The sequence below is a fragment of the Ascidia mentula genome, chromosome 4 (genome assembly GCF_947561715.1).
Source record: "Ascidia mentula chromosome 4, kaAscMent1.1, whole genome shotgun sequence".
NCBI classification, from domain to species: Eukaryota; Metazoa; Chordata; class Ascidiacea; order Phlebobranchia; family Ascidiidae; genus Ascidia; species Ascidia mentula.
In genome coordinates this window covers 16956113-16983753 of record NC_138569.1, presented here as the reverse complement: position 1 = coordinate 16983753, position 27641 = coordinate 16956113, and the positions used below count along the sequence as shown (strand labels likewise).

Sequence of the window (27641 nt, the reverse complement as noted above, 5' to 3'; positions counted from 1 at the left end):
AGTTGCGCAAAAAATAAACAGGAAATAAAAACTGTTTTCTATCTATCTATGCAAACTAGATGAGCCACTTTTGATACAGAGAATACGTTTTTCCCGTATATTTTGTAAGTAGTTTTCCTTGGCGAATTATCTTGAAGCAAAACATAATTTTTTGGGGAATTGCAACACTCATGAAAGCACTAAGTGAGTGTGCAAATGAATCTTATTCGACTTCGTACAGAATCTTTTCTGATACCATCTGGTAGCACATTCGCATGTCAAAGATGCGATAGCTGTGATTGGTATTTGGCTGGAACCTTATCAAGGGCCGAGCAGTGTACGAATGGCGGACAATACGGTCTCTTCTATAACATTACCAACTACGAAACGTGGATCTCCGAACACACGCAAATGACAGTCACAAATAAACATAAGACATGCTCCTCTGGTCGTAAGTCCACATTATTGATTCGATTATTGTCTATATATTGCTATTTTCCATTTGCACATACTCAGTTCAATGCGTACAAAAACATATGGTAACGTTTGTGCCAGTTTCTTTATGAAAAGAAACAAATTTCATGGCTTGTTGCAGCTTGGTCAAACTGGGAAACATGGAGCAGTTTCGCCTCGGAGAATGGCACACGGTTTCGATTTAGGAATTGTGCTAAAGGTAAACACGGAGTTGGGGGGTGTATGGGAGAGGATATCCAGTTTGAAACATGTATCAACGGGACATGCAGGAAAAGAGGTGAAGCAGAACTTTATCTCAACAAACTAACAGACGCGGATTTAAAACTTTCAGCAGTAACGCGTGATTTTATTTCAAAACCTTATTTAGGCTAATTGTAATTGAAGTCATACCTTTTAATCACTCTTTGCGTTATCTTGCAGAGTGGGGAGAATGGACAATATGGTCCGAATGCAACAAAAAGAGTGGGTCAACGAATCACACACGACGGTGAAGTTGGTGATCTCGGCTGCGAGGGAATTGACTTCGAGGAAAAAGTGTGTAGATGCCATCACGATGCAGTATTTCTGTCATAACCCCTTCCATACTTTTTTGCCAAGTTCTGCCCATTTTGGGGACCATGGACGCTTTGGACAAGTTGTTCGAAGGTGCGAAGTGAAAACCAGAGATCAAGAAGAAGAACTTGCGTCTATGGGACTCCAGGTCAGACAGGATGCGAGGGATCCGAGATGGACATGGAAGATTGTCCAACAGGTTTATTTGCTTCTTAATTAAGCTTGCAAGTTGAGGTTAACAAGTTAATAAGATACACAAATGGTAAAGAGTTGTTGTGAAGCAAAATCCTTGCTAAGTATCTGGGATGCAGTGAGACGATGTTTAACATAGTAATGGTTTGGCAGGGATCCGGACGGATGATTTGGACGCAGCGGCATCGGCACAGTGTAGGCGACTAATCAATCGTGAGGTTCAACACTTATATGTTCTAATCTCATTTCTTGTTTATTTAAACAGGAGCAACTTCCAGAAAGTATTTCTTACAAAGGTGGATTATGGATCAACGGCATGGGCCTGAGCTTTACGTTATCGTTCAATTTAATAAACCGAATGCATTAATGTGGTTTAAAGTTTTTTGGCCAGAACACGTTTGGCTAAGTTTGTCTCGCGTCAAGTCGTCTGGTGTGAAGCCTGTTCTGAAGTGAACACTTCCATTAACAATCTGCTCTGGTAAGGCACAGAGATGTAAACATTTTTTGAAAACTAAAAAAGTTGTGTGAATTTTATCAAATGTATGTGATAGAAAAAATCACAAAATAAACAAGTGCATGATAAAGATGAAGACAAGAATCTTGCATACGACAAATGTAAAAAATCTTACAGCACAATTTAAGTTCAAACATATGGGACTTGTCCCAAAGGCAAATTAAAAAATAGTACAAGGGTTTAAAACTTCACTAGTTTCCTTCAGGAAACCACAACTAAAATGACACTCAAAACAGTCATGCCTCAGAAAAGCACTCTCTGCTACAATCTTATGGGATCAAACGAAAAGGTTCATTCATCCTTTTCTCGTCACGGCTCTCTTGGACACTGACATACCACTTTCCACAATTCCACCAACCCACAATTCCTCTATAATTCCTCAATTCAAGCAGGCTCAATCTGTTTATGAAAGACATACAATAAAAAATAGTGGCGTGCTAATTGACCAACAGATAACCTTTCATATAACTGCAATAAGAGGTCATGTTACTACCATTGCTTAAAAACTATACCAATTTGTTTACTGAGGAAAACATCACAACCTTTTAAGAGCCCAAGATGACTAAAGAGCCCATGCGTTCATGCAAACGAATTGCCAGAAGACCTGCAACTTCTGTTAATACACCCGGTTGAAGCTCATGAAATTCGCAACCTGCAAAGAAAATGGTTACCTTACATTATTGTCGTTACTATGTCGCCTATCTTGTCAAGTGTGTCTTTTCCCGCCATTTTTTAAAACATGGCATGGCCGAGAGATACCGAAATAATATTGTAGTTGGTTTGTACCTTTTCGCAAAAATGCTTTGCTAGCTTTTGCGTTTGTGGAAATGCTTCCTTTTTCCCCATATCGTTCCACAAGCCATCAGCTCTTTTTCTCTTTTTACAGTTTGCCGAAACCTTATAAGAATACACAGCAATGTGAGAATAAACTCTGTTGCAGTGCAGTCAGATTATTTTGGCAGACTCCGTTTGCGTGAATATACTAAAACTCATGTAGAGAACACTAAGGTGTAATTCAATTTACATTACTAGCTTTGCAGTTCCCTTAGAATGCGTGTCATGCCATCAAGCGTAAATTTTATTTGAAAATATTAGAAATACCGCACAACTGTTGTTTGAAGCCGTTCAGTCGCTTACGATTTTCTGCAAGTTTCAGGAGTTGACTTCAATTGCCTTCAAACAGACACAAATTAACATCGGATTCCACAGTTATACATTGAGGCCAAACCAACAAATGGTAACCTTTGGGACAGAACCCGCGAACGAAAGTGCATTGGCACATTGTTTTCTGTGGACAATAAAAGAAATATAAAACTTAATTTCGTTGCAAAGTTTTGTCCGTTTTGGGTGCCATGGAAGCTTTAGACAAGTTGTTCGAATGTACGTTGAAAAAAAAGTAAAAAACAGAGATCACGAAGAAGAACTTGCGGGACTCCAGGTCAGACAGGTGCCAAGGATTCGAGTTATGCAACATTGCTCAGCAAAACTATTACTCTATGTAGCCTACTTCGAATAAGCTTGCAAGCTTATTTCAAGTCATTGTTAGAAATAAATCTCTGCATCTAATTTCTGTGTAAAGTGTTTGTGTAGCAAAGTGCAAGTACAGGAATGCAAGGAAACCAAAAAGCATTAGGACGGTTCCACACTCAAGCTTTGCGCCGGCGGATTCTTTGTTTGTTTCAGTGTCCCGAGCGTACGCCCGCACGCAGGCGTATAATGAAACAAACAAAGAATCCGCCGGCGCAAAGCGTGAGTGTGGCCTTAGTCAATTTTATTTCCAATACTGTGTCTCATTGAAATGCGCCCCTGTGATGCTTTACCAGATAAATTCCGACAAAAAAAATTACAAATGGCATTTTTGCCGCTATTACCCTCGGGCTTCTGTAATAACGCGGTTATAATTGTTTTTTGAAGTTTATTTTAGTTTTTCGCAGAACTCGTAGTTTCCTTGCATTAGAATACAACAATTACGCCGAAACTTCCAGGCTTATTTTGCAACATATTACGTCGTGCAGATAGGGAGTTGGAATTTGACGTCATACAGTGATCCTGTCCCGCGGGCTATTAAACTGCGAATAAATATCGGAAGCATCAATATGTCCCAGACCGTAAGTTCAGAAAATGTCCACCAGGTTTGGAGTTTAGCAGCACTGAATCGAAAGTAAAGACAGTTACCGTAACGTTAAAAAAGCGGTGTTTCTTTGCAAATTAATCGATTACAAACATTCTATATGGCACTACCGATGAAGTGCCTTGTATGGTGAGTAAATGTTTTTTTTGCGTTTTTAGTAATCACGGCGAATTAGTTGGGTTTCTGTTATACTTTTTCAGGTCACCAGTCGCACTCTTTCTTCTTACTATATTGGCACTGCCGATGGAATCGAGTGGTCGGTGCCTGAGAGAGAGTAGGTTTTGGGTTTTTATCGTTAAAGTCGAACAAAAATACGTTAATTCCGCCTTTTTTATCAAATGCAGATTATCATCAATGCAAAGATTGTTACAGTTGGTGTCCACATTATCCACACTTATGCCATGAAAAAATTGTGGGAGCATATTGTAAAATGACTTGCAACAATTCTGCGGTATGTGTTGGAAACGAAGGTATATGACAAATTTGTGATAAACGATGTCCACATTTCATGGACAAGCATTATGGGATTATTGTGCTTTGAATTAGTTGAAAATAGTTGCATTCTTGTATTTGACATATGTAAAGCGTCAATGATGTTCAGATATTTGTAGAGCTCTATTGGAGTCCATACAGTCTTTAGTTACTATCAATATACGTTTAATATTTTACTCTACATTATCTTTTAGTTTGCACGAAACTGCAATGCGACCACATCTGTCAGTTTAACTCGACAACAAATAGAACAGGCTGTGCTTGCTTTAGCGGTTACAACCTGGCCAATGACAATTCAACTTGCGTTGGTAAGAAAAAATCTGTAGAGGATTACAATTTCTACTTACGATGTTCTGCATATTGGCGACAATTCGTGCAAACATACCTGATATATTGTGTAGATATCGATGAGTGTCAAACGCCGAATGTGTGTCAAAATGAAATCGGGAAAACACGTGCAATGTGTGACAACCATGAAGGAAGTTACAGATGCTCTCATTGTCGTTTAGCTAAACACGTAATACAGTACTACGGACAGCAAGGCTGCTGTAAATTAAACACACGTAAGTTCTGAGAGTTTATTTGATCTATTAACTCATTATAATTGTGTATCTTGACAATAATTCGCAGAATATAATTATCTGTCGTGCGGCACATCCGGCGGCGCGACGCCACTTACAGAAGACCCAATATCGATAAATGTTGCAAAGTGGCCGTGGATGGTATAAGCTTGAGATATACGCGGTTTTCTAATTAACTGCTTAAGTTGCTGTTTATCCGTTTTCGCAGGTTATCGTTCAGGTGCGTGAGACGGTATGTGGAGGCAGCCTGATCAACAGCAAGTGGATTGTGACCAATGCACAATGTTTGACGTATGCCAAATATAATATTAATACCCTGATTTGGCGATTTAATGGCTTCGCAGTCAAGAAATTGCAGCCAATTCCCGACATTTGGAACGACATCTAAAAAATCAAGCTCCCGGTGAGGTTTGAACTCACGACTGTGGGATGGCCGAAACGCTTTACCATCTATAAGCTGCAGGAGCTTGGCGGTTGAACGGGGGATATTGCGGTCAAGATACACTGGTGCGTTGCCGGGTAGACTTCACATATGCGCAGATGATCTTTGCCATTATAATCAGGCAAGAAGTGTTTCATGCAACCGCAGGGAGCTTGATTTTTCAGATCGCGCCCCGATTTGTCGGGAAGGTGGTAATGCCTTGTCTGCGAACGCTTTAAACTCTGATCTCGATATGATAGCTGTAATAGACAAGTGAAGATACGCTTTGGCGGTTCGGTTTTTGCTAAAGCCATCCATAATGGAAGTTTTTTGCAGTGGAATCGATGGCAAAAACGCGGGTTTAGTAACTGTGTCTGCAGGTTCCCCAACACCTTCCAACATGCATGGTCAAATACGCAAGGCAGCCCAGGTATACTCAGTTAATCCGTATTTGGTTAACAAACACGAAATGATGATGTTTTCTTCAGATTTTTTTACATCCGCAATACTCGAGCACAAAAAACGGCGTGGCTATAATTCGACTTACAAGGCCCTTTTGGAGTGGGAGATACGTCACACCAATATGTCTGCCTGATGGCGAGACACCCAAAGTCGGTGAAAAATGCTTTGCTGTTGGATACAAGACATTAAGTATAACAAACTTTAATTTTTTTGTTCGTATGAGTATGAAATGTAATATTTTTAGGCGATTCGTCGATACAGATTGAAGAGATTGGACTGAAAGTGGTTGAACCCCATAATTGCAATATCAGCTCCAGCAACACACATCAGAGTTTGTGTGCCCGTCATAACAAAGCTAAAACGACAAACTGCACAGGTTAGTCCGATTTTCTGACAGATACTTATTTCAAATCAATGTTTACAAGTTGCGCAAAAAATAAACAGGAAATAAAAACTGTTTTCTATCTATCTCAGCAAACTAGATGAGCCACTTTTAAAACAGAGAATACGTTTTTCCCGTATTTTTTGTAAGTAGATTTCCTTGGCGAATTATCTTGAAGCAAAACATAATTTTTTTGGAATTGCAACACTCATGAAAGCACTAAGTGAGTGTGCAAATGAATCTTATTCGACTTCGTGCAGAATCTTTTCTGATACCATCTGGTAGCACATTCGCATGTCAAAGATGCGATAGTTGCGATTGGTTTTTGGCTGGAACCTTATCAAGGGCCGAGCAGTGTACGAATGGCGGACAATACGGTCTCTTCTATAACATTACCAACTACGAAACGTGGATGTCCGGACACACGCAAATGACAGTCACAAATAAACATAAGACATGCTCCTCTGGTCGTAAGTCCACATTATTGATTTGATTATTGTCTATATATTGCTATTTCCGTTTGCACATACTCAGTTCAATGCGTACAAAAACATATGGTAACGTTTGTGCCAGTTTCTCTTTGAAAAGAAAAAAATTGCATGGTTTGTTGCAGCTTGGTCAAACTGGGAAACATGGAGCAGTTTCGCCTCGGAGAATGGCACACGGTTTCGATTTAGGAATTGTGCTAAAGGTAAACACGGAGTTGGGGGGTGTATGGGAGAGGATATCCAGTTTGAAACATGTATCAACGGGACATGCAGGAAAAGAGGTGAAGCAGAACTTTATCTCAACAAACTAACAGACGCGGATTTAAAACTTTCAGCAGCAACGCGTGATTTTATTTCAAAACCTTATTTAGGCTAATTGTAGTTGAAGTCATACCTTTTAATCACTCTTTGCGTTATCTTGCAGAGTGGGGAGAATGGACAATATGGTCCGAATGCAACAAAAAGAGTGGGTCAACGAATCACACACGACACCGTATTTGTATTAACGGTGAAGTTGGTGATCTCGGTTGCGAGGGAATTGACTTCGAGGAAAAAGTGTGTAAATGCCATCACGATGCAGTATTTCTGTCATAACCCCTTCCATACTTTTTTGCCAAGTTCTGCCCATTTTGGGGACCATGGACGCTTTGGACAAGTTGTACGAAGATGCGAAGTGAAAACCAGCGATCAAGAAGAAGAACTTGCGTCTATGGGACTCCAGGTCAGACAGGATGCGAGGGATCCGAGATGGAAATGGAAGATTGTCCAACAGGTTTATTTGGTTCTCAATTAAGCTTGCAAGTTGAGGTTAACAAGATACACAATTGGTAAAGAGTTGTGAAAAAAAATCGTCGCTAAGTATATGGGATGCAGTGAGACGATGGATTAGATGTTTAACATAGTAATGGTTTGGCAGGGATCCGGACGGATGATTTGGACGCAGCGGCATCGGCACAGTGTAAGTGACTATCGATCGTGAGATTCAACACCTATATGTTCTAATCTCATTTATTAAAACAGGAGCAACTTCCAAAAAGTATTTCTAACAAAGGTGGATTATGGATCAACAGCGTGGGCCTGAGTTTTACGTTATCGTTCAATTTAATAAACCAAATGCATTAATGTGGTTTGAAGTTTTTTTGCCAGAACACGTTTGGGTAAGTTTGTCTCGCGTCAAGTCGTCTGGTGTGTAGCCTGTTCTGAAGTGAACACTTCCATTAACAATCTGCTCCGGTAAGGCACAGAGATGTAAATGTTTTTTGAAAACTAGAAAAGTTGTGTGAATTTTATTAAATGCATGTGATAGAAAAAAATCACAAAATAAACAAGTGCATGATAAAGATGAAGACAAGAATCTTGCATACGACAAATGTAAAAAATCTTACAGCACAATTTAAGTTCAAACATATGGGACTTGTCCCAAAGGCAAATTAACAAATAGTACAAGGGTTTAAAACTTCACTAGTTTCCTTCAGGAAACCACAACTAAAATGAAAACAGTCACGCCTCAGAAAAGCACTCTCTGCTACAATCTTATGGGATCAAACGAAAAGGTTCATTCATCCTTTTCTCGTCACGGCTCTCTTGGACACTGACATACCACTTTCCACAACTCCACCAACCCACAATTCCTCTATAATTCCTCAATTCAATCAGGCTCAATCTGTTTATGAAAGACATACAATAAAAAAATAGTGGCGTGCTAATTGACCAACAGATAACCTTTCATATAACTGCAATAAGAGGTCATGTCACTACCATTGCTTAAAAACTATACCAATTTGTTTACTGAGGAAAACATCACAACCTTTTAAGAGCCCAAGATGAAAATTGTATCCCTATAATGGGAAATTACTGACTTCAATGCTTTATCAGTTTTTTGTAATTCATGTCTCAGTGACAAAACACAAAGAAAGTGCAGCACTGACTATATGCAATAAAAAATGCAGTAACTGGAGAGAATTTATGTAGATACTGCAATATTACAAAGATGTAGAGTTCATTAAGTTTCAAAGAACCATTCTAAGATTTCATAATGATTAAACCAAAAAACATGTATATATTTGGGTTGGAAATAATTGTTAAATGTGACAACTTACCAAGAAGATGTTCATTTTCCTCGATTAACCTTGCCAGCTCTTCCATACTCTCCCTTTTCCAAAGTAAAACACAGGTGTAAATGTATAGTTTCAGACTTAACAGCCTAATTATGTTCGAGTGTAACACAGCAAGTTATTACGAGCGAACACTTTACTGAATAATGTGTAGGTTTGTTGACATTACAACGGCTACCTGTCTTGGTTGTTTGTCGCATCTGTTGGTTCAATGGTCAAATAGTTCAGATCATCACTTACTGATTGCACCACATCACTGGCAAAAGATTTGGCAAAGTTTATACACTTCCTAGTTAAAAATAAAAAAAGTGCTATGTATACCTTAAATGTTCTTTGCAGCTTTCAATGGCATTTAATCGGGTGTGAGTACACGTTCCAAATTTAACTTTGTCTATTTCAGTTGCGGGATGAGCTTCTCCATTCACAAGTTGAGCTTCTCCATTTTCTCTGCCATTCACTATGTTACATTCAGAAATTCAATGCCTAACAAATGTAATTACCTTACGTCACCATCGACATTGGTCTGATGGTTTGACTCTGTTTGTGAAAGCAATACTTCTGGTTGTGGATTGACATTATTTTTTGATTGAGGTGACACCACACCATTTGGGCTAAAAACATAACAGTTGTTTGATTATTTCTGAATGCATAAATATTGGAATAAATAAAAATCTGTTTTAGTCAGTATTGACATGGTCCATCCATGAAATGAGCATAAACATGATTCAGTCCAATAACTCGAAAGTCCAGGTAAAATGACTATGTTGTATGTACCGCATGTTGCTCTTTCTCTTGAACTCCTCAGTGATGATGAAAAGTGCCTTATTGGACAGTTCACACACTTCCTCCACATGCTTTCTTTTGTGGATTTCAACAAAGCAACTTTTTAACAAGGACTTGGTGATGGAACACGTCCATTCAGGAATTTCATCCACAATTTTGTAGGGCCTGATTTCCAAATAAACAGTCAAATACATTTATCAAAGCACCAAGGCAGTAAAATCAGAGAGACGAAGGCTTACTTTCTGGTTATTGCATACATGTAAGTTGATAAATCAGCATATGCAATGGTCCAGGGAGTATAACCAGTCAATATATTGAGCAGGAAGCAAGAAGCTGACCATAAATCACTTTGGTAATGAAATTTTACATACTCAATTTGTTCCGGGCTCATGAAGTGTTCGGTACCTGATAAATTTGCATCATTAAAGCTAAAAATCAAACAGTGTTAAAAATTAAAGGAAGGATTGTGTATTGTGTTGTTACATCCATTTCCTGTGAGTCATATTAGCTAGGAAAACATGCAACCACGCATTGCAGTGGATGGTATGTGAGTAGAAATAGGTGATGCATTCATTAAAACATAGAAATTCTAGACTGGTCTGCATTGGTCTTTCAGAAAAATAAAAATATAGAGTACCACAGTTGAGTCCGTCTACTTAGAAGGCAATGACTTTCATAAAATCCTCAAACAAAAAAGTTTTACCCTGTCGTAAAATTTAAAATTTTAAGCAGCTTTGCAGGGAGTATAGTCATATGGAAACCAATGGGAATAAAATTATTGATATAAACTGTTTAACCTTTTTACATGTCGGCTATCTGCACTGGGGGGGCAGAGTTTTTTTTGTTCAGAGATGAGATTATCTTGTCATTAAAAATTCATCCACAAATTCATAAGTTGGCTGTTACAAAGTCTACATTTTAAATGCAACTTATTGCTAGTTATTGTGTATGGGCCAAAAATTAGTGGATGGCTATTACGAAAATTTTAAAAAAGGTCATAAATTAACAAAGGTTGATAAACACTACATTAAACAACAGAAACTTTATTCAGTGCATCAACACACTTTAATGATTTGATACAAGGATTCTTGTTTTCATTTTCCTCAATTTGCTTGCCATGATATTATAAAAAAGGTTTTATGTCATGTTGCACAATATATAAGAAACATTGGGTTTCAAAAATTAACTTACCAACTGCTCCATCTTTTAACTCAACAAAATCTTTGCCTTGCGGTACAGTTAGTGCCTCTCCAAAATCCAACAAAAAGCAATGTTGGTAATCACTTGAAAGTACAACATTTCTTGGTTTCACATCACAATGGACAATCTTTTTTGTCTTCAGATAACAAAGCGCTGAAAGAACCTATAAATAAGGCAGTTAATTTACTTCACAAGAGTGGTCACCAGTTGTATTACGGTTGTTGAATGCAGCCACAAAGGGCCATATACATATGCTGATCAAGGGGCAGATAACCACTTATTCAATACAAAAAATCTTATATACAAGAATCGCCTCTATCTAAACAATAAAAAAAATGTAGTGATGTATAGACGGTAATATCTATATATATGGATTAAAACCGCCTGATAGTGTGGTGATTAACCTAAAGATTGAAAAGTGAAGTAGCAATGGCTATGTTACTGAATTCCAGCCTATGTTTTTCTACACCAATTAGAGAGCTAGTTTGTCCAATTCACATTAGCAGATTTCTAAGCCGCCTGACAACTTTAATTTTGTCAAACAACAACAGTTTCCATTTTTGGTTAGGAAGGCAAAGTGAATGAACTATATCCATAATGTCCTTGTACTTTACCAAAGATTGGTCCAACACATGAAGTCGAAGTGTGTTTTTTACCTGGCTGAAATATTTCATTCCCCAATATTCTGTAAACAGGTGCGGGCAGTTATTTCCATCAGAAGGAAGCCCACAACCTTTCTTAATAAGACGAGCCACACTTCCACCGGCACCCAGGTGCATGAAAATGTGGATACCATCTTTAGTTCGAATAGCTCCATAAACTTGCACCTTTGAATAACATGCAAGAGATAATGGCAACAGATGACAACCAAATGTTGACTTAACCTACTATGTGCTGATGTCTAATGCTGCATAGAATCTCCAATTCATTTTTGTTAAACTGATCCAAATGTATGACTTTTTCAGCAAACCTGAAACACCCCCCTGGTTACATGTATTAAACAACAGCAAAACACAAAAAACTACCCCACACCTAAGTGGAGCACCTGTGTTTTCACTTGCAATATCCACAGCATGATAAACAGTTCCAAACTGTCCCACGCTTGCACACCTTCCGCTAATGCTGGAAGCTGTAAAATGATATCTTAACATGCACAGAATTAATCTTATAAATATGTAATTAAATCTTGTTACCCATTAGTGATGCATTTGCATCATTTATTGAGGTTCTTAATCTTCTGTAATATTCAGGGTAATAATAAGTGTCATTTCGATTCAATATCATGCTTCTATTAAGGATTATTCCTTCAGCATCCACTACCATGTCGGAAGTGCTCCTGTAAAATTGAGTTTTAATTATGAAAGGATTTAATTTGGAGCCGCTCAAGAACAGAAGACATACTTGAGTCTTTTATACTTCTTTGCTCTTTCCCCTTGCAGAGCCCAATATACAGCAAAATGGCAGAGCAGTGAAGGATCATTGTAAACAACTCTTCCCAAATACTCAGCCAAGACTCTGCAATTAACTTGGGATTTTGGTCTAAGTAGGCCAGTAAATGGTTGAATGAGATCCTGAGTAGCGAAGGAAATCTAAAACAAAACACAAGGACTTGTTAAAATAGTTTAATGCTAGCTTTAAATAGATCTACCTGTGTTGAGGATAAACCTGTGTTCCTTCCACTTACTGCATCTCTTCCCTTAAACAAACCAAGCAGTTTTATGAATACAAATATTTTTAACCCTTAGTAATTATGTCAATTAGCAGATTGGAAAGTTTGTAATTTGCAGGGACGTTCAGCAAACTTTGATTGTGCGGATAAATTGGTAATTTTTTAAATATCAATCTGTTAGTATATTTTTTTGTGTGGACTGTCAACAAGATTGCAAAAAACTGTGTGGAAGATTTATCCATCACTCTTTCATTAGGGACAAGTATTTAGGCCTATATTTCAATGTCAAATCAACACGAAAAATTTGTCATGCATCCACCGCTCTTCTTAGTAATTGTCAGGGTCTGTGGACCCCAGTTTAGAAACCTGCACTATTTATATATGGGCTAATGATAAATTTAAAAAATAATTTTACTGATTGACTTGTTTCCTCATGTTCGACCGGCGTTCTTCTGGTCTTTACATACTGAAAATCAGGGTCGTCATCACTCGAAGCCATTGCAACATTGGGTTAAGACTCTTGCGTTACTCTTATCCTATTCACCATTTAGGCTATGGGAAACTCGGGCAAAGTCAAGATGAAATAGCCGCTCAATGCAAGTTTTTCAAATCAGTATTAGTAAAGTCTATGCAGAATCGAACAAAAACTCATTATTGTTGTTATGACGTTACTCACAAATGCCCAGCCAAGTTTCAGTTCTGCAAAAGGGAAAATACAACTACACCGGGTCAGAAAGCTTTGGCCAAACTTGATTCACACATAGGCCAGCGTAAAATAGAAATCTGTACAAATTTTAATGGTTAGGTGTAAACATGGTAACCCTCTGTTATTTTTTGTTAAATATTTGAATTGAAACACTATACTAAATTATAGCATTAATATTATCACAGATATATATGTTCCACAGGCCTCTATGTGGATAAAGTTTGGTGAAAATATGTGTCCCGGTGTAATAGTATCTTCCCTGCAAAAGTGCATTACTACCACACCGGGTTCACAAAGTTTTTTCCAAACTTGATCCACATATAAGTATGTGTAAAACAGAAATCTGTGCGAATTTTAATGATTAGGCGTGAACAGGGCCGCCGCCTGTTTGTTTTTTTGTTTATAAATTTGAGTTGAAATACTTACAAGAAATCGTAGCGTTAATATTCGCACAGATTTCTATGTTTACATATCTGTTGTTACCTGGCAAATTTTTTGAAAATTTTTTTAAGCGTATAAACGAAAGGTTTACTTTTGATGAAAGGCAACAAAACATCGATTTTGCCAATAATATTAGATCTTAAAAAAATCTTCGCCGTACTATAAGTTAAATACCATTCGCTTTTCATGCCTATACAAGACCTATAACTTCGTAGCCTATCCCGAAAACGAAGTTCAGATCCACTATTGTTTCTTAAGCAGTTTGAACTAGTCAACACTTGAAGTTAAAAAGTCAATGGCATAATGAAACTGTATGTTTTCACAAAATATAAGTTTTTCCGTATGTCATTGTTGCCTTTTGTGGTTAAGTTTTTCACATGTCCTTTTGGCTGCAGCAGTTAGGAATTAAGAATTTGTTACTTTCACAACCTAAGTATATTACAAATAAAGCAAAAATGTACGCAACACGCTTCTAAAAATAACAAGCGCATTGGGAACACAGCGATCACGCCCAGAAAATACGCGTAAAAGGCGATCACAAGCGATGCCTTTTTCGCTATTATAAAACAGAACAAACAAAGATGAAATGCTACGGATTTCAATGCTGTGCCGAAATCACTTTTTAATTACCTCAGTTACGAGATAAGTTACAGGACAACAAGAAAAGTTTTTATTAAAAAAAATCTTTGTTTTTGAAACGCAGTTTTCGCATAATTGTTACAAAATCTTTACATTTTGTGCCAAAACCCGGTGTGGATGCGGTGTGCAACCCAACTATACTGAAAAGTATTTCAAACGCCAACGCTTGTACGAATTAACGTAGCCTACTAGGGAATATAAATGGAAATACGAGTAAGTTCCACAAACACATTGCATTTGCATCAATCAAAATTAAAATACCATTGAAATGCTGTTGAAACTATAAAATGCAATTTTGGCGAAAAATAGTTGTCAGGTTTTCCGAAACAATAGTATATGCGAGCATCTTTCAATCAGCACAGTCACATAGGCTTTTAACCATGCACTTACTTTCAAAGCGCTTCAGGCGCCTGCTGCATCGTTTGTGTTGTAAAATGACGCAATAAACCCAAAATAAATGTTCAACGCATAAAGGAAATCGCAAGTCAAGGTCAAACTCTAGCCACCAGCGGGCTGCACTATTTTTCTTCTGGCAATATCGTTCTCATAACAGTTTGTAATGTTGTTAAACCACGCAAACTAGCGGCATTTGTTCAGATTTCCTTCATATTTTGCCTTATAATACAATTGCAATCCGCAAGTCATGGAGCCTAATTACTGCAATTTATAGAGGTTGTGGACCCATTGATTTTAATGGGCGGACGGGATGGGGACCGCGGGCCGACGCTTGGTTTAAGAAAAAAATGTGGTTTTATTTGGGTTTATGAGCGGACCACGTCTTGGTTTGCTTTGGAAAAAGTTTAGCATAATAAATGTGGTTTATGTACATTGCCTTGGGCAAGTTTGACTTCTTTCCTAAATCATTGTTAGATCATCCTTATGTCGAAGGACATATGTTGAATCGCCAGACAATAACAAAACAAACTGTTTAAAAGTTTATCAAGATATACACAATACGAAATGGGTTGTTAATTAGGAAAGAAATTTTGCGTAGCTCAGCGTCTTTTGTTTTACTACTTGCTTATGATACATTTAAAGTCGTTTGTATATATCAGAATCATTTGAAAATTTTTTATATGACTTTTATATGAAAATTTTAACTCTAATCGATATGTTTGGTGATTGCCAAATTTTCCAGTTCCCAATAGCAATTTCGCCTATGCTTTTCATGTAACCTTTTCAGAAATAATAAAAATTAGGCAACAATTGCAAAGGAAGTGCGTCATTTGTTCTCGATAATTGCAAATGTTTAAATGTATCTTTTACACAATATGTTAATAACTACCACATCACGGTTCATTAAAGTGTTGATTGGATTTGCATATTTCTCTTCTCAAGTGTTGCAGGATGCAGAAGCGAAACGTAAGTTCTGTTCAACGCTTCAACCAGTGTTTCTTTATTATTTATTTCGATTATATTTTTTGCGGTATTTCATTTACCTGAATATTGTAGCCTTCAGGATAATTATTGCATTTTATTGTAAGAAATTAAGCGATAATTTTTTACAGAGGATATCAAAGATGAAAAATTCATATATACGAACAGTTTGTCTCCCACAATGTTTTAACAACATACATATTTAATATTTTCCAAACGTTTTTACAAAAAACTAAACCCGAACCCTTGGAACCAATAGTGAATCTGAACTACTACTTCTGCAGAAATAGTCAAAGTGAATTCGGTTTCCTCTTTTCAGTAAATGGTGGATCAGAATTTAAACTGCATAACAAAAAGTTTCGAAAACCCTAACCGGAACTGCGTCCCTTTAACCATAGTATACTAAACATATGTTTAGTATACTATGCTTTAACAAACGTTTCCACACCTTACCAAAAATGGAGCACGAATGCCGAAAAGCACTGAACTACCCATTTAGGGATTTTCCCGAACTTAAACCGATATTACAAATTTATTCGTTTTTCTAGATTGGCCTTTTTAGTTTTGCTAATTTGACATATTTTGAAAAATTGGATTTGGCCTTTTTTAATATGTTACATACATATAAGGTTAATTGGTATCTCTATACATTAAAATAATACCTACTTAAGCAATTTTGTACCATTTTCTGTGCTTGTGTTATTAAAATTATAGTTTTTTGTAACTTGCTGCTGACGCTACGTCGATACCAGCAAAGAATACGGTTTTAGTATTGTGTTAGCATGGAATACTGTTTTAGCATTGTTTTAGTTTATGCTACTAGGCATTACATATAATTTGGTCAATTTTGAAGCTATATCTACATTACCTTTGTTAGAAGTGCTTTAAAATTGACTATATATATTTTTTTTTGTCATGAGGTTTTAATGCCACATGCATTTAAAACTCACATGGGCTTGATAACCTTTAACCTTTATTTATCGGTGCCCATGCCATTTTATTTCTATTGTATACTGTTCATCTGCATAGTTGCTTTTTGCGCAAAATACATTCGATTTGATTTTAGAGGAACTGTCTTTGTGAAGCCATGTGTGAGAATAGTGAGACTGTGTGCAAACTATGTCAAATCATGAGTTACTATGGATAAATCGCTTACTAGAGTATGCAAAACACGACTCTTCACCACCTCAATATCAAGTTTTGTTGATGACAAAATAAACATTTAATTTTCGATAAAATTGAAATCATTATGCGTACCCAAACATATATTTGTCAATGAGTTATTTGTGTTATGAAAACTATTATTCGGAAAACTTTTTTGTAATCAATGGACTAATGGCTGTATGACAGTCATGTAGTACATTGCAAGAACATTGTTTTGTTACCAGAATATATTTTGCTCTTTTTTATCACATTAAAATCTTTTTTTAAAAAGTGATTGTTTTGATAACACCGAAACACTATTTTCTTCAAAGGATTTTTAATTTTTACGATGATGTATATTACACTACAATCAGTAAATAAGGTTATCAATTAAATATGAATCAGTTGAGTTGTGTCATAATTGTGCAATATCAATGTATTAGTTGTCGTTTAGAAAATTTCTTGTTTTACATCTAATTATAGTCACATTCATTTAAGATATATGACATCAAACACAAGTTTTTTTTTTTTTTTGGTCTGCTATTAACACCCCAGTTTTATTCATCACAAGCTATTACCTTTGCATTTTGTTTCAAGCAATTGTTCAAGGTACATGCAGTGTTGTTATTTCAAATGAAAATAGTGGAAGATTCGCAAGTCCTGGCTTTCCTGTATCCAACTACCCTGCATTAGCAAATTGCTCGTATGTCATTACAGCACCACTAAATCATGTTGTTGTGGTATGTAGAGCGTTAACAGTTCCTGCCACTGCTTTCTGTTGATCTAGTTTAAACCTGTATATTGTGCAGTATTCATCCAGTTATTTTCACCTGGAGCGAAGAGGAAGAGCTACACCAGATAATAATGCTCCAGTGGGATGCTTTGATTATGTAAACATATACCCTACTGGCAACTTGTCTGCCACTCCTGAAATCTACTGTGGAAATGACACTATTTATCCTGCTGCTACACAAGGCAACAGGCTGTTGTAAGTGCCAACTAAGATTATCAACTAAATATGATCAATACATACTATTTATTAGTTTGTAAGTCTATGCACTGGGGCAGAAAAACTAACTCTCATGTAACCTTTTGTAACTTATGCTTTTGCAACATGTGATTGGATACAATTTTGCATCAGGCAATTTTTCAGGATTAACTTGTGTTGCAATGTCATTTTAACCACAGCTGTGTAGCAGTTAGTTTATATAGACCATTGCATTAAGCAATGTAATCCCAATTACCAATGTTTACTGTTACAGTGTGGAGTTTCTGAGTGACACTTCTGAAGAACGCAGCGGTTTTGCCTTTAACTGGTATGCTCTCAATCCAAGTGACCAAAATCCAGTGTTTAACTGTGATTTTGATGGTCCTTTGGGGTTGTGTCCAGGTAAGATTTCAAAAAACAAAATGACTTGAATGTAGATGTTAATATGTAGAATCAGTATTTATGTTACCAGACAGAGGACAGAAAACGCATTATTTCCATTTAAATGTAAATAGGTTAGAAGTTTATTTGTTGTGAAATACTTTTGCCAAATACCATACAAACATAAATAAGCCAGCTATACAAAAATTATATATGAAAAAATGTATGTACCAAACTATAATTTAGGCACACAATACTTGGAAAGTTATGAATTTGAGTTACAAAAAAAAATACTTTTGCCAAATACCAAACAAACATATAAGCTATTCAAAAATTTTATTTGAAAAAAAGGTATGTACTAAACGATAATTAACTACAAACATGTTTCCAAAGTTTAGTTTTTTAATTTATTGCTTGTGTTTATGTTTGCACATTTAAATAAAGGCTGGGTACAAGCTACTGATGATCGAGACAACTGGAGATTTCATCGTGGGGCAACCCCATCAAGAAATACTGGTCCACTCACTGACCACACAACAAGAAATGAAAGTTTGTATCAAAAAATATTCAAACAAACTTTTAGTTCACCTCAAACATAAATTTATCACCATTTTTGCAGGTGGAAAATATGCATATCTTGAAAGTAGTGGAATACAAGCTGGTGCAACAGCTGTTTTATTCTCCCCACTAATCACGCTTAGTGGTAAAATCAACTTGTTTGACTTGAATTGAATCAAACGGTTTCTATACAAATTACTGTGCAGAACCTGATTATTGCCTGGATGTTTGGTTTCACAATAGTGGTAATGGTGGGGGTATAATCACTGTGTTTGAACAATATACTGATGGATCAGCACAAATTCTGGAAAATTTGGAGACTGTTTCTCCAGATTGGCAAAACACAAAAATTCCTCTCATTTCCAATGGGATTCCAATAAAAGTAAAAATAGTGAATATTTTTCGCTTGTTCACAAGTTTCTCACTTTGTTAAATATGTTGCAGATTGGATTTGAAGCAATCAGAGGTCGTAATTTTAGATCTGATCTTGCAATTGATGACATAAAATTGGATGCAGTAAGCTGTAATGATACTGATTATGGTGTTAACACAGGTTTGTAGTATATTTTTCATGCCTTTGTCAATGTTTCACTGCTGTTCATGTTTTTTGGCAGAATGCACAAACAAACTGTCAGAGTATGATATTTTTTCTATTTTGCTTTTTGCTGCAATTTACTAATTTCTACATTGTGTCAAACCAGAAACTGAATCTTCCACCACAACTACAACGACCACTACCACAAGGGCTTCAGAAACTTCACCATATGGTTGTCCATCTAATCTTGTACACTTGTTGTGTGCAAGTGCATGTAGTCACTCTTGTGTTGATGGTGAATTACCACCTCCTTGTCCTCTAAGCTGTGTTGCTAAATGTACATGTCCTATTAACTTACCAATCCTGCATGAAGGAAGGTAAGAACCGTGAAAATGTGCTTATATATTTCTGGGATATATGTGTATTCATTTTGTTAAACAACTCAGTAAACAATGTAGATGATTTAAATTGAAGACTTTTTTTTACCTTGACTAATGCAGTTTGTATTTAGGTGTGTCACTATACAAGACTGTCCATCACTTGAGGCAGTTCCTGGAATATCTGTTGTTGGGTTGAATCAAACAAGCGTCAATGTCACATTTTCCTTGGTTGCTACAGCAAAATCTTACAGAATAACAATCATTGAAGAGTCAAATCCAAATAATATGGGTGAAAATACCATCGCCAATGATTTTGCGAGTGGAGGAAAAAATTCTTCTCTCACATTTAACGGATTGTCACCAGGTGAAAAATCACATCTTAATTTGTAAAGGGTGTATTTAGCTGATACTTGTTTTACCCCAAACAGAAAATCTATATGTGCAAATAAACTGAGTTCAATAAAATTTAAGGCTATTATTTGTTTTTAGAAACATCGTATCTGGTTCAAATATTCTCACTTCGTGGTACAGAGGAGATTGCATCAAACATTTTAAAATTTACTACTTTGCCAGGTAAAAAAATAACTTCTTAAGCATCTTTTTGTGTAACCTTGTGGTTTGTATTTGTAGAAACAACAGAAAGTGTTACAACTTCTGCAATCACTTTTCAAATCGCAACCACACAAGTGAAAACAATTGGACGGAAATCTGATTTGACATATTTACAGACCTTGTTTTCCATACTCCCCTTTCAAGGCTTTTCACATATTTTTAGTAACATTACCTCCATGTATTGGTAGTTTAAAAATCTGATTTAATGAAGTGAAATTAACATTGCATGAACGAATTTAATCCAAGTTTGTTTTTAGGTTTAAAGGCTATCATATTGCTGTGCAAGATTTAACACAGGACTTTAACTATTTTCGTATGTTTATTTTATTATTTTTTTTTACCAAACTTATGGGAAAATTACGGCAATTGCTATGTATTCGCAGACATCCGAGATAGAAAAGCATGTAGAAAAATTTACGAAAAATAAAGTTTTGAATGTAATACTAAAACTTCTTAAAAAATGCGTTTGACACATGGTTATTTTACATTGTAATTCTACAATCAATATGGCAGCTCACGAATTAGACTGCGGTAAATGTTTGCTGGTGTGTGCTAGAGACCAGGCCCCGCCAGATACGGTGGGCCGATATGAGTCTATAAGGTGGCTTTTATATCATGAAAGGGAATTTAATAGCTTTAAGAGCTTTTTTGGTGATGTAAAAAAAAATTCAACCCTGCATTCATGTTAGGAAGCAATTATGCTGTTTCTGAAAGATTAGTTAGACCAGGGTTTCCCAAACTTTTTTGGCCTCCGACCCATATTCGTGAATCTGTATATCCTCGGACCCCCAATTTTTACCCATATTCTCATATTGACTAATCGGCGTATATAGGCAAAAAAGGCTATACAAACAAACAAACGTCAAAAATATCTTGTGCAGAGAATTTATCAATTCTTTTAGCTATTGGCGACAGGCAAATTCTTAACTAACAGTGTGAGCCCTGGCCTGTATTTTGTCTTGCGTTTTGAAAATGCTTCTGCCGCAATGAATGCAGAGGATCACACAGGTCATGAACCGGTGGCAAATAACCTTGGACTCCGAACTTGTTAATCACTTGGCAGAGAGGCAGTGCTCTAAAATACCGGACAGCCTCGACTGGTTCGTTATACCCAGGTGTACAAACGACCCTTGAATTTTGTCCCTTTGGATGCTATTCGAATTGGCCGACTCTCAGTCTTTCGTCATACAAGTAACGAAATATGTAACTCCGGACTTCGTCACCCCGGCTAATAAATTTCGAATTCGATGGTTTTTCAAAACTTGCGTGCATGAGTGTGGAATATGTAAAGTAATCTTGAATCGGTCTTTGGTGTGAACAATGATTCCGCGGCGAGCTTAAGAATTTTCGCAGTAACTCCTCATCAGCCACTAACTCAGGCGACACCCCGTACGCTGACCAGTCTGCTTGCCTCTACACTTAAATCCTTTTCAAAGCTTGCAACCAATTGTAGTTGTCCATATATCCATTTATTGATAAAATCCAACGAATAAACCAAGTACAGTACAGTATAATTGTGGCTCCTATACTGTGTACTAAAGCAGAACCAACATCTTAGATCCTCACACGGTAACGGTTAGACCAGACTGACTCGCGGGCCCTAGTGGCCCTGCTTATATAGCCTGTGGTTGGCCACGTACTGCCCCCTTATTTGGGGTTATTGCGCAACTTGCATGCAACGTGAACTTGCCTCCAGATTTGATCGATTACGTCAGGTATTTATATAGCTTATCTAAGCGCCCTAATAGGTTATTTATGTTTAAATTTCGTCTTATTAATTATTTGCCAAGGAAAATATATGTTTAATTTGACCTTTAATTATTTGTCAAGGAAATACCTATGTTTAGACTTACTTCAGCAATTATTTGCCCAACAACACTTTTATTCAATTTAAATTTACTTATTATTTGCCAAACAAATGCCTGTGTTTATTTCAACCTCATTTGCGTGGTTCGTAACTAGGGTACATGACTTGGGCTATAACGCAACTATAATGTCCCTGCCTTCACTAGCTTGCGTTTATTTTGCTGCCACTTCCTCTGCAAATTTTTGCTACTAAATTATCCGCTTAGGAATTAACCTAAACCGGAAATGAGATTCGTGTCTAACTTTTTTTCCCATGTCACTGGTTGACCATCATGACTTTGGTATGCGTTGCACGCATGATCGGAAAACTTTGGATTTTTACACTCGGCCATAACGTAGTTGTAAATTTTAGAGCCTTCCTACGTTCGTTATATGTTTCAATACATATATTGTGCAGCGACACGTCCATGATCTAATTATTTGAATCTTAAATATTTTTCTTGCTAAATCGTCACGGACCCCCATAGCTCAGCCCTTGCGGACTCCAGTGTCGGAACACCGAGTTAGACAACTTAAAGGCAATATAATAACAAAATAAAGGCAATGTCCAGATAAACATTTCTCTTAGTCACGTTTTTAACTCAAAACAATGAAATCCACAATAAGCACGTGTACCGTGTGCATAGAAGCTCATCTCCCGTTGCTGCATCGTGGCCAAAACGTAGATATAAAAAATTATTGCCAGAAGAGCGATATTGTAGAAATAAGGCTTTTGCACGCGTTTTTGACACAGCAAAGTACAAAATTATGGCTTTTGTTTAAACTTCACAAATTGGACATTAACAGGGGAACGCAGCGTGCTTTTCAGACCCAAACGTACATCTCTACAGGTAACATAACTAAGGCTAGTCGAAAGTTGCCTATTCCTGCCTGTACAATAAGTCACACACCACGTCGAACTACCGAATATCGGGTTGTTACGAACAAGGAAGCCGACATTTTGAAATTACCCCCATCATAACGTCATTACAGCATACGATCTTTTTCCCAATACTGAAAAACCTGTCAGTACGTTCAGTCAAAACTTTTGACTAAAAAGACAGTGGTGCTAGGAAGGTTGTTCATATGATATTCCACTTTTCTTCAAAAGAACTACAAACTTTGGTACAGGTTATAGCCGCCGAAAGTGGGTAGTTGCTTATTGATATTGTCCGTTCTGTGTATGATTCGTCGATCTACAACAAAAAAGACACAAATCATCGAACAAGATATCCACAAACACTTCTTTGAAATCCAAGCTTACAGTGCCGTGTGCCATTGCTCCAATCACAAACGCCATGGGTTTATCTGGAAGCACTATATCTCTCACGTCAACTATGCTGTCGGCGGCGAACGATGTCCCAATACAAACGCACCCAGCAGGAAGATGTTCAGTGACCGGGCCTTTGATGACCTGTGTAATATACCCGTACTTTACTTAGCTAACATGAAATTGTTTTTGCAAAATTGCCATCTTAAATCTTGTGCAGCAGAACAAAAATACTGAGTTTTGGGTTGGCATTCTAAACACAGCATACTGTGTAAGTGAGGCAGTTGAATAAGTTTAAAGTTGTACTCAATACAACTTGACAATATATCATCACATAACTACAGACAAAATATATCTTGCAACTATGTCCTATACAAACCTTCAGTAATTTGACGGGGGCATCGGTACCTCGAACACTCAATTTATGAAGGAGCTGAACAATTAAACCACAGAAACGGTCAAATGTGCGTGGTATCCTTGTTTGAGGATTGATTTCAATTAGTACATTTTTTGCAGTGTGGATGTAAACCTTGAGGAAACATACCAGTAACATAACTGCATTAATGAGCAAGAGCAAGCTGTTTGACGTACTTGCAACAAACCAGCTCGATTCAGTGGACTGTCCATCAACATAAGTAAACATTGGTGGGTGATATCTGGCCGACATGTACCTGGATTTCTGTTGTTCTTTTTCAAAATATGTTTGTGTTTGTCACAGTTTAGGAGTTCAAATGTTTTTCCAACCTGCAGTAGCAAAACTGATGATGTCAAGACACTGCAAAGCTATCGCTCCATGCAAATAAATGAAGACAATATATCTTTAACACAACTACTGCTTGTTTTAATTGTGCATACCTTCACTGTTTCCAACGAAGCATTCTCCAAAATAACAATTAACCGCTTCTCAGAACTATGTCGCTTTAAACTTTGCAGGAGCTTTAAACCTCTTTCTTCTTGCTGTGTTTCACCGTCTTCGTCATCAACCGCAAATTTTCTTTTTCCCATGTTTTAGTTTTGTAATAAACCTAAAACATGTAAAAGTAAAATATAAGCCAGTAATATTAAACAAAGGCTTAAGGGAAATATTTTGAAGAATTAAAGTCAGTAAAATTCGCCACCAAATAAAAAGGCACTGTATAACCATTGGCTACAAGCGAAAGATTTACCGAAAGTATTGATAAATAGTACAGTATACCTGACAGACAAAATACCAAAATATAATATACAATTGTACAAAGAATAAAAAACATACAAAAATACGGCATACCATTTTCTCATTGAGACAAGCACATGCAGCAAAAAAAAAAATCACAGGAAGAGATGCACAATACAAAGGATCCACATTTCACACAGTAGAGTATGACTCAACACAGTGAACAAAATCACAAAGGTTTATTTAGCACCTTTTTTATAAAAATTAATACTTGTGAAAAGGCCTGGCACCTGGTATCCTAACAAGGGTATCAGGTTTTATTCTCTGCATTGCTCTATTTGATACATTCCCCCTTGTCTTGGGTGACATATTTCTTATGCTTGATTTAATAGGCCTTCTTTTTTCAGTTACATTGTGGCCTTTTTCAGTGACTGGTGGCGATGCTGCTGATGTTGTGGTACCAATAGATACTAATTGTTTTGAGGAAGCTGGAGGCCTAGGCATATTTTTGATCTTAACTGCTTCTGGTATTTTGTCAAGTGGCGTTGCAGGTGTTTCATCTTGCATGTTGGTTTTAAGCTTTTGGTTTTCCTGGGATGGGGCGTCCAAAACAGGCAGTTCAAAGTTATGAAGTAAATTTTCTTCAGTCTATAAAAATAAAACAATACACATTTCAAAAAAAATGGATTTCAAACATTTTACATACCATTGCGATATTATGTACTAGTATGGAAGGTGACTATTTGTTAATGGACACCAAAGGGCTATTAAAAATTTGTACAAAAAGTATTTCATGTTGAGGAAGTGCTTCATATTTCGTACATATTCAATGGAAGGTTTTTTGTTAACTTTTTGTTTAAATCTGACAGGACATCACATGTTAAATTAGCATAACATTCTAAGATACGTTGTTAAATATAATGGACAAACAACAAGCTTACATCAAACTTTATTTGCATAACCAAATTACTTACTTTTACCATGCTTTCCATGACGTTGGAAATGGTTTTTTGTATTTCTGTTAGATCAGAATTTAATTCATTTTTTTGATCTTTGTCATCTTCTTTTCGGGGGGTAAGACTCTGATCATTTACTTCTTTTATCCTCTCTCTATGTTCCTCTGCCACGGAGTCTAACCGCGAAACCGACCGAAGCAGCAAAGTGGACCCAGTTTGCTGAATATTGTCCTCTTCTTGATCATGATTAGAGTCTAATTCATCTTCACTGTCTGAATCACTGTCAACGAATACTTCCTCTCCATCCAGTATTTTTAATTCTGGAAGGTGGTTAAGGATGGATTGTCTACAAACATTGAAACAAAGCAAATATATGCCAATCTTTATAACAACAAACAATATACCTGTAGCCACTTTTACGTGTACAGTTGTTATTTTCAAAAGACAAGAAAGCTAAGTTCTGTGGCAGATTAGTTACTTCGAAGTTTTCAATCATATTGTCGCTTAAGTCCAGAAATTGCAGCTGGTTTAGTAGCTCAAGGCCTTCCACATTTTTAATTTGGTTCCCAGAAAGTGTGAGAAACTTCAGTGTACTTGCCACACTTTCAAGATTCTCAATTTTCTTGATCAAATTCTGTCAACAAGCAAAACAAGTTTTAAAGTTGGCCGTGGGTCTATTGTATTGCCGGCAAAGATGCTTACATGTTGCAAATACAAATTTGTCACTGGACCAAGACATTCCATGTTTTCTATCGCAACAAGATTTTCGCGGTCTAGCCGCACGTGCGTCAAACGCAACAGCAGGTCCGCACTTTTATCTGCATTTTGGTCTTTCTCTTTAATATTCCTTCTTAAAATCAAACCCACTGACAAGTTTTTCGGCATCTAAAATAATGGAAAACAACAAACGTAACTATTTAGGTTACTTATTCTGACACAAAACCACAACACCAAAACAAACACGTGCAAACTACAAATGCATTGTGATGTGATAGTCATGTCAATGCATCCCCTAACAGCACAACTATTCAACCGTAAAACAAAAAAGACTATTTCACAACGGTTGAAGTAAAGGTAACGACAGGTTTTATTTGATACAAATTTCCTTTCTTTGTGGATTAAAATCAAATCAAAATCTCAGCGAATCATGCTCTGCCTTGTGATCGCAGCCGATTGCACTTGGAGATGAGCTACAACAGGTCTCATCGGACGTAAGGTTAGCCTGCACCCGGTCGTGCTGGCCAAAGCAAAACCCACCAAAACGAAAATGGTACACGGAGGGGGTAGGAGTTGAAGCGCCCAAGTTTACAAGGACAAACGGGTCTTACGCCAGTGAAAGGCGTAGAGTATATCAGAAAAAAACAACAACAAACAGAATGAAATCGAGAATAAAAACAAGAAAAATCACACTAAAAAAGCAACACACAAAATACGGAAAGAAATAAAACACAAACTCGATGAGATTCAGGGAAGGCAAATACTTGGTTCAGAGATATTCTCTGACATTATTTTTGAAGAAGTGCGGTGAAAGTGACATAATTAAAAGCTTTATGTCTTCCCAAACTCCCTCCCCCCCCCCTGATATTTAATCATCGTACGGCCAAAGGCGGTGTTGACGTGTGGGTGAAAAGGCAGATATTTTTTTTATATAAGCTACCTAGGCCTAAAACATAAAAAATTCTTAACAAAAAATTACAGCAAATGTTGAAAAAATGTGTATGTGTCAGAAAAGGTCGTTTTCATGTTTAGCACAACAGAAAAATGATTAAAAACATACACAAAAGAGTGACAAGCGATCAGCGCCAGTATGATCTTTTGTTTTGAAACAGAAATATTAATTTCGCGTTATGGCATCGTCAGTTTTTGTTGAAATACATTGAAATAACTGCTTTAACCGTAATATAAAAATAAAACATGTTACAAATGGTGACATTTTTCGCAATTTTACAAATGTGTTTATGCCGTTTGCATGACAACAGTCCACAACTCAATCATCACTATGGCTCTTTTGCTTCTATAAACAGCAACATTTTTGACAGTGTTTCACATGTTCGGTAGATGGCGTTACTGCGCTTGGACCGAGTCTCTGCCTATTATAACCCCCAAGGCATTTTGGCCAACATATTAAAAAAATGTAGCTAGAAAAAAGAAAGATAGCAAGTATTCGTATCCCAAACAGCATTTGAATAATTTGTAAATGTAAAACAGGGTGGTTTCGTTAAT

At 36.8% G+C, this 27641-nt stretch overlaps 4 protein-coding genes across 4 annotated transcripts; 1 reads left to right on the top strand and 3 right to left on the bottom strand.

Annotated features, from left to right (window-relative positions):
* Positions 1-7939: 7939 nt before the first annotated feature.
* Positions 7940-13100, bottom strand: LOC145899358 (uncharacterized). Its single transcript, XM_082988106.1, has 15 exons — positions 12850-13100; positions 12414-12461; positions 12167-12354; positions 11959-12101; positions 11798-11894; positions 11654-11735; positions 11422-11592; positions 10757-10928; positions 9805-9970; positions 9557-9730; positions 9283-9393; positions 9104-9229; positions 8961-9038; positions 8768-8820; positions 7940-8331 (listed from the first exon to the last, which is right to left on the bottom strand). Exons 1-15 carry the CDS (start codon positions 12931-12933, stop codon positions 8327-8329), a joined length of 1698 nt encoding a protein of 565 aa, XP_082844232.1. The 5' UTR covers positions 12934-13100; the 3' UTR covers positions 7940-8326.
* Positions 13101-15407: 2307 nt separating this feature from the next.
* Positions 15408-20949, top strand: LOC145899357 (uncharacterized). The gene is made up of 12 exons (XM_082988105.1): positions 15408-15582; positions 17338-17480; positions 17550-17728; positions 18003-18130; positions 18554-18658; positions 18729-18812; positions 18874-19049; positions 19112-19220; positions 19369-19579; positions 19714-19946; positions 20072-20155; positions 20213-20949. The coding sequence occupies exons 1-12, from the start codon at positions 15474-15476 to the stop codon at positions 20380-20382; spliced, it is 1731 nt and encodes a 576-aa protein (XP_082844231.1). The 5' UTR covers positions 15408-15473; the 3' UTR covers positions 20383-20949.
* Positions 20950-22954: 2005 nt separating this feature from the next.
* Positions 22955-24329, bottom strand: LOC145899382 (ribosomal RNA small subunit methyltransferase NEP1-like). Its single transcript, XM_082988133.1, has 5 exons — positions 24165-24329; positions 23901-24053; positions 23689-23838; positions 23304-23453; positions 22955-23235 (listed from the first exon to the last, which is right to left on the bottom strand). The coding sequence occupies exons 1-5, from the start codon at positions 24312-24314 to the stop codon at positions 23122-23124; spliced, it is 717 nt and encodes a 238-aa protein (XP_082844259.1). The 5' UTR covers positions 24315-24329; the 3' UTR covers positions 22955-23121.
* A 397-nt stretch (positions 24330-24726) lies between these two features.
* LOC145899373 (uncharacterized) lies at positions 24727-26303 on the bottom strand. The gene is made up of 4 exons (XM_082988123.1): positions 26121-26303; positions 25823-26052; positions 25437-25764; positions 24727-25110 (listed from the first exon to the last, which is right to left on the bottom strand). The coding sequence occupies exons 1-4, from the start codon at positions 26301-26303 to the stop codon at positions 24727-24729; spliced, it is 1125 nt and encodes a 374-aa protein (XP_082844249.1).
* Between the last annotated feature and the right edge of the window lie 1338 nt (positions 26304-27641).

Coding starts and splice junctions, on each gene's coding strand:
- LOC145899357 (XM_082988105.1), top strand. CDS start 15,474: ATGTATCTTTTACACAATATGTTAATAACTACCACATCACGGTTCATT. Junction 15,583..17,337: donor GCAGGATGCAGAAGCGAAAC/GTAAGTTCTGTT, acceptor TTTTGTTTCAAG/CAATTGTTCAAGGTACATGC. Junction 17,481..17,549: donor CACTAAATCATGTTGTTGTG/GTATGTAGAGCG, acceptor TATATTGTGCAG/TATTCATCCAGTTATTTTCA.
- LOC145899382 (XM_082988133.1), bottom strand. CDS start 24,314: ATGGGAAAAAGAAAATTTGCGGTTGATGACGAAGACGGTGAAACACAG. Junction 23,839..23,900: donor ATCGAGCTGGTTTGTTGCAA/GTACGTCAAACA, acceptor TGTTTCCTCAAG/GTTTACATCCACACTGCAAA. Junction 23,236..23,303: donor GAGCAATGGCACACGGCACT/GTAAGCTTGGAT, acceptor TTTTTGTTGTAG/ATCGACGAATCATACACAGA.
- LOC145899373 (XM_082988123.1), bottom strand. CDS start 26,303: ATGCCGAAAAACTTGTCAGTGGGTTTGATTTTAAGAAGGAATATTAAA. Junction 26,053..26,120: donor CAAATTTGTATTTGCAACAT/GTAAGCATCTTT, acceptor GCTTGTTGACAG/AATTTGATCAAGAAAATTGA. Junction 25,765..25,822: donor ACACGTAAAAGTGGCTACAG/GTATATTGTTTG, acceptor CAATGTTTGTAG/ACAATCCATCCTTAACCACC.
- LOC145899358 (XM_082988106.1), bottom strand. CDS start 12,933: ATGGCTTCGAGTGATGACGACCCTGATTTTCAGTATGTAAAGACCAGA. Junction 12,355..12,413: donor CAGGTTTATCCTCAACACAG/GTAGATCTATTT, acceptor GTTTTGTTTTAG/ATTTCCTTCGCTACTCAGGA. Junction 10,929..11,421: donor GAATGAAATATTTCAGCCAG/GTAAAAAACACA, acceptor CCTTATTTATAG/GTTCTTTCAGCGCTTTGTTA.